General features: G+C 38.5%; 1 protein-coding gene across 1 annotated transcript; it reads right to left on the reverse strand.

The window, feature by feature from the left end:
* Positions 1 to 2980: 2980 nt before the first annotated feature.
* Positions 2981 to 4976, reverse strand: LOC149010244 (uncharacterized). The gene is made up of 4 exons (XM_089164358.1): positions 4630 to 4976; positions 4308 to 4505; positions 3566 to 3760; positions 2981 to 3360 (listed from the first exon to the last, which is right to left on the reverse strand). The coding sequence occupies exons 1-4, from the start codon at positions 4633 to 4635 to the stop codon at positions 3313 to 3315; spliced, it is 447 nt and encodes a 148-aa protein (XP_089020484.1). The 5' UTR covers positions 4636 to 4976; the 3' UTR covers positions 2981 to 3312.
* Between the last annotated feature and the right edge of the window lie 1997 nt (positions 4977 to 6973).

The following is a 6973-nucleotide window of genomic DNA, read 5'->3' on the forward strand; positions in this document are numbered from 1 at the left end:
TGAAAATTTTCAGTAATTCTTAAAGAAATCTTCTTCACATCAGTTGTGTCACTTATTTCATTTTACATAGATATGTCTCTTAGGAATGTTCTTTTCATACACAGCAAGAATGCGTTGACAAAGAGCAAGCCCAAGACTGCCCAGATAGACTGCAAAAAGAATGCATTTTGATATAATCTTGAGGAACCTTGACTCTAATTCAGGGCCACTGATATAAAAATTTAGAGCCCAAATCCTATTCAGGCTCAGGATGCGTAAAGATAGATTTCAGTTATCAAGGTTATAGTGGCACTCCTTGTTTTACCCATCCAATTGAGTGAATGAGGCCTTATTAATTTGGTATTGGCAGCCAAAAAGTTGTGATCTTCTCCAAGCTCACGACATCATCAAGAAATTATTGATATTGTCATTACTTGTAATGCTTCTGCAATAAATCTTCTAACCCATCTACATATTATGCAAGTTGGGTGTAGGGTGAGCAAATGAAAACCAGTTAAAATAATGGCTTTGGGTCTGGCAAACTCTTTTCCTTGGGTTTCGAGGATTGAGGATAAATGACCTATGAAAGAAGGTCATCAGCACCTAAACTATTGAAAACTTGTCTTATTTTTATCTGGGTGTTAGTGAAGATTATCTACATCATGGGCATGTTTCTATCTTCCTATATTAAATTCTCTCGATAATAGAACAGGAATTTGTATTGTTGCAAGCAGTACTTCAACAAAGAGCCATGATTGGTAATAACCATTGAAACCTCTACCCCAAAAAAAAAAACAGAAAAACCATTGAACCAGGAGAAGATAACCAATTGCAATAATAAAAGGCTATGTCAGTTTGAATTGCTTTCCTTCCTCTTGTATTTAATAGCAAAAACTCTTGCATGGAAAACCACACACCCTCTTGGCCCAAAAGAAAGACTTTGATTAGTCAAAAATGATATATGAGATGTGTACAGCTTCAATTTGAACCGTTGTTTACATAACCGTTTCCCTTATTTTAAAACAAGCAGAAACATCCACCACACAATGATACCACCATTAATAATGCATGAAGTATGTAGTTTTTTCTGACCATTAATAGTGTATGATCAGTGAAACACAGTTATAGCCTGACGTGAGGGCATCGAAATGAGAGTCTAATTTTCTATCCGTAACGTATAGGTTTGTACTTTTCTCGCATTTTTCTACTATACATTAGGGTTGGGATTCACCTTTTGAGTAATGATAAAATGAATCAGAATGTTAAATCCCTAATAGGCCTCATCATCGTGGGCTCCCTTTAATATGTAATTGAGAGTTATGAAAAGAACACAAACCTCTACCCTATCCCGCTAGAGGATTCGAACTCCTGGAACGGTTTCTCGAATAAAAAAATTGGTAAGGTAGAATTGCGTAGGAAAACTAGCCCCCCTTGTTTCAGCCGAGTCGGCCCAACACTGCTGTTATATCGCATAATATATTGATGACTAAGGATTTTGCTTCAGTTCAGCAAGATATCTGGTGCCGTCAGATCGAGATCTCAGTCAAAATTTTGATCCAACAACCCTGGATATCTTGCTTAATGGTTCAACACATTAATGGTGCTGAACCAAAGCAAAATCCAATGGATTCCCTCTCTCTTAAGCTGTAATGGTGGGGACCTGGCTACCTGGGTTAGCACTTCCACTATTAGATAACCAGAGCCAGACAGTAAGATCAGTAGGGTGTTGGGATATGCTACATTGGCACTGCTTGCCCTAGCTAGGGTTCATAATTTAATATCATTTGGACTTTCAGAATAACCTGGCACTGTAAGCGGTGCAGAATCAATTTGTAACAACAGAAAAGAACTGAATTGCTTTTGTCTGGCTTCCAACAGGCATTCATGAATTTGCCAATAGAGACCCCACCTTATAGTTATTACAATCTTACTTTCGTCATGACACTTTCCAGTTTCCAGACAATTGTGGACCAGCCCAACTCAACAACTCAACAACCCTACCTCACACAACCATTTAATTCCTTACAAACCCACAAATTTCTCTGCTTCTACAGCTATAGTTTCTATCAAAAGCTTGCATATAGGTCAGATGAGCAGGTCATGCTAACCACTGAGAAGTGACAAATAAGAAAGCATATGGTCAGATGCACAGAGCATGAATTTGTTCTACTTGTTCTGTTTGTTTTTGGTTCTTTAGGCCGAATTTATTTATGCGTTTTGACCAGTGTAAGCAAATTTTACCCAAATTATGGGTTGCTCATTATGACTAAACTACTTGGTTTGTGAAGATCACAGCAACAAGGTGTCTCACGTTCTGTGAGGCAATTCGTCAAACAGTTTCCTCAGTTACTTCTGTATGAAAGACCTCAAAAAGCGCTCTGTAAGTATACTAATTTTGTCAAATTTGTCTTCCCATTTGTCATTTCTGCTTTTTCTCATTGAGATCCTCCCTCGTCAAATTCCTAAAGAAAAGAACGGTAAGGTAAGCCCACACATACCTTCAAAGTCACTCCTTGCACGCTTGAAAGTTTTTGATATTTGAACACACCATGCTTTATTGCCATCTGCTTTCTATCTCTCTTTTTCCGAAGACCCACACACACACTCATCAGTCACTATAATACCTTATCACATCAACCATGCCCCAGCCAACCCTACTCCTTGACATGCGCAACATAGATTATATTATTAATGTGGATTGATGGCCATTTCATCCGTGAAAATTAGGCCACCCTTTGTCTCTTAAAGTCAAAGCAGAGTTATTAGAGACTATTTGCTTTTGGAAAGTTATCTTTATGGGAAACCTTAAAGCACCATACGCTTATCATGATTCATGAGTACTTAAACATATTTACTTGTCTTTAACAACCCCACCTTCACCTTCATCTTTTATATGAAATAATGGTGGATGAGTGGGAATTGAATAGGACTAGCTTGGTCTATTTATATCCTTCCTTTGGTATTTGTGAAATTTGTAGAGGAAATCGAAATCATCTCTAAGTAATGAAAAGAACCCATCAAAATACACTATATCCCATTCTTTCAATGTCAAAAGATTCAATGTAGGAACCACAGCTTGGAACAAAAAAGAGTTCGAGAACTTGGCTTTACACTTCAAAAAAAAAAGAGCACTAACAAGCACTCACATAGTATAAGATCCAGAATCCTTAAAGAAAGCATCTTTTCTTCTTTTCTACTCCTTTCCCACAAGATAAAATCATTAGGTTTACAATGTCATCAACCCTTTTTGTGGACTGGAACACAAGTAACTAACAACCATATGTATATATCATATAAAGTAGTGCTTCTTCTCCATATAAACATTATAGCTCATCATGCAGCACAAGCAGGCATTAGGCATGAGAAAAAACTCGATTTCTTCTGCAAAAAGAAAAGATAAAACCGTTAGAAAATTATTCACATGAAAGTAAGCTAAATGTTCTTGGGACTTGGAGTAACAGGTTTCAGAACTAGGTAATTAGGGAGCTTAAAATAAGCTTTGAAGAAGCCTAAAAGTAATGTTAGTGTCTGTAATGATAAGACGAGCAGGAGCAGAATAGGAATGTAGGGGTGTGAAAGGCCTTACCCTCTTAGGGTAGTTGTGAAGGAGCTCCGGTGGAATTTTGTACAGATCTTCATCCACAGCTTTAGGCGCCTTCGGTGGAGCAGGGTATGGGTGAGGTTTCTGTTCAGAGCTTGGCTGTTCCGTCACGTCACATACTCTACCTTGTTTCCTGTGCTCCTTGACATGTGTTGGGTAACGTCTTTCTGAACCTTTCACCTGCAACATTCTCGACAAGTCCATCTCATTAATTCCATTAATTCCACTCTATACGTGTATAGATACATGAATGTACAGAGAAATCATACAATAAAGGCAGTTCGTCAACATATACGCATGAACATACAGGGGATTGAGAGATCCTATCTGGGTATGCAGCAAATATGCTCATCTTGAAGTACAGAGGAAGCATTTAAGGAAGGCTTAATATGCACTGATGCGGAACAGAGGAAAAGAAGCAAAGAACCCATTCCATAAAAAAAAAAAAGAACGTGCATTTGAATGCTAAAATACAGAAACTTAACAGTCTCTGAATTGCACAGAGAGGGAATACTGAACAGAAGTAAAATCCATCTGGGTAATAAGGAAATCTCGTGGATTTGATGTTCTAATGCGGAAATGAGGAATCAGAGAACAAATTAAGAGGGATGAGAACGTATTTAAGCAAAGTCAAAAGAAACCATGGTACAGAGGAAAGCTCCTACATTACAAGAGTAGAATGGAGATTTCAACAGAATTGAGTTAAAAAAGAAGAAAAATCAGTCACCTTGCGGCGAGAAACAGCAGTCTTGACGGGTTTCTTCAGATCATCACCATAGAATTCATCTACAACGTACAAATCGCGTTCTTCAGAGCTGTAGCGGATCAACCCAGCTTGTCTAGCAGACTCAAAGTACTGTGTAATAGGGAGATCATTGGCATAATCCCAGTTACCAAATGCAGGGATATGGCTTCGTCTGTAGTCCTGAAATAACAAGATGAAAAGAAGAACAAGTCAGTATCAGAGACGACCCCAGTGAAGAAACAAGCAGAAGAACTGAGATTGTGATCCGTAACATTTGGGTGATGGGTTTGACAACCAAACTTACATCCATGGCTGGCTCCGACAGAAGGAGAAGATAAGGAAACGTTTCCAGAGAATGAACAAGAACAAAGATGCAATCCAAGAGCTCTCCTAGCAAAAGGGCTTGTCTTTTGTTCCGCTGTGGTGATTGTTGCAGTGGGAGAAAAGGGTATGGACCTTTAAAGGTAAAGGGGAGAGCAAGTAAGAGAGAGAAGAGACGAGAAGAGAAGAGAAGTGAAGGGAGAGTCAGAGACAGCAGCACTAATTTAAACCAATTAAATAGAGTGGCAGAAGAGAGAGTCCTCAGCAATCCGCAGTTTCTAAACAGAGAACCGCCTTGGCTCTTGCACAGCCAGAGAGAGAGAGAGAGAGAGAGAGAGAGACCCTTTTCAACTTTTACTTTTTTTGGTTGCTTTTGCTTGTTGTCGCTGGTAATCTCTTATTCCAACGAGATTCTAAAGGTCGTCTCGGATCTCAAGGCATGTAATAACCTTACCCCACGTATACAATGAAGGATAAGAGAGAGAGAACCTCAAAGGATAAGAGAGGGTATTTGTGCGTCTCAGCTCCTCATCCTTCAGATTCATCTGGGTCTTGGATTTGTTTGAGCATAACGTGGATGGACCAGTGGCTACAGTAACATTCCACCTTTCAGATTTCCATTCTAAACCTCCTCGAGGAGTGAAATGCTCTGATGCTTTGACCTATAAGCTTCTAATAGGCTTTTGGGTGGCGTGCTAAATGACTATAGCATCCTCAAATGGGGTTCAAAAATCAACTCTGATGAAGTTTAAAAAAGCAAAACAGGGGTAAAACAAAAGAATGAACCGAAGCCTAGCAGGTCAACCAAAACGGCAACAGCAGAAGAGTTAAGAAAAGAAGGGAATGGATAGGCTAGGAGAGCCTGAGAGGAGAGGAGACCAGTAGGTGTTACAGTGTTCACTTTTGCTCTACCTGTAAAGTCTCTGTCTAACACTGCCCAAGTGCCGGCAATGAGGGAAGCGAAGAGCTCGAATTTCCAGGTAGAAGAGCCAAAGAGCTCTGAAAGAAAACAAAGAAAAACAAATATGCATGAGAAGGGTTTACTTACCGTATCTCACGTTTGACAGTATGGCTTAAATCAAAATAAAAACTTTTAAGCTCCTCGTAAACTGTCTTCTGCAATTTTATACACATTTTTAGGATTCGTTAGTTGAATCTGTGAGATTTAAAAAATCTAAAGCTTCAGCACGGGAATTGACTCCCATTTCTCGATTGATTCAAATTGAAACAGGGTCGGTGGGTGAGAATTACTTGATATCAGGGTTTTAGGAACCGCTTCGGCCAGTTTAGTTGATTGGGTAGAAATCGTTCATAACCCAATGTTGTCAAGCAATTTGCTGTCAGGGTTTTGGTTGTTTTGTAAAAACAAGATGGGGTTTTCAGGGTGGGGATGCTTTTTGGCATTATCATTATCTAATGAAACAAAAAGCTTCAGATTCTAACTTCTAGATCCAACCCAGTTCAACCATTCTGCACTAGGTTTTAATGTTTATTGATATCTAAGGTATTGCCAACAAAGAAAACCCCAATATGGTTAATTTTTTGTTTGTTTTCTACATTCTGGTAAAGATATAAATTAGGTTTACATTCACCTTTTGTTTGGATAATCTGACCATTGGAATGAGTGCTAAGAACACAAATACTTGGACCCATAAGTCAGCCCTTCATAATCCAATGGTTGAAAGTAGGCATGGAAGTTTGGTCGTGTCTAATGAAACCTGTCTTATCTCATTTTAGTGTGAAGACTGAGCTATCATAATTCCAGAGGTGGTCCAAGATTGAAATTTTCTTTTCTATCAGTGGGTAGGGTTGGCTCAAATCACTTTAGATAATAGATTGATATAATATGAACCTTACATGTTTCAATTTGTTACATAGGGAAATTTTAAAATTTTTGTACATATTTGTGTAAGTACACAACCTGCATTAACTAATAGATTGATATAAATTTCAATTTTTAATGAAATTCTCAAGTTTGGGTGCAAGTATAAGATTAAAATCAACAATAGTGAACATATTTGTCCTTGATTCCTTAATGAAATGGGTTTTTCTGGCCTTTTCATCCCTGTTTGTATCATGCAATTAACACGATATTGATGTTGATCATCTTCAATTAATCCCATGCAATCTACTGAGAAATTCGATTTCAATTTCCCAAATTGTCTCTACAAGATAGAACCCAAATGCTGACATCACTAACCCTTGCCAGTGAGTAACACAAACAAGGGAGGAGAGTTCCAGCAAAGCCAAAGGTGACGGTGAGATGTTGGAAGGTGGGTTCCATACTTCCATTCCCACATACTCATATGTATCTCTTGCCAAGTTTC

The sequence above is a fragment of the Hakea prostrata genome, chromosome 7 (assembly GCF_041222555.1).
Source record: "Hakea prostrata isolate BN-2017 chromosome 7, UWA_Hpros_2, whole genome shotgun sequence".
NCBI lineage: Eukaryota > Viridiplantae > Streptophyta > Magnoliopsida > Proteales > Proteaceae > Hakea > Hakea prostrata.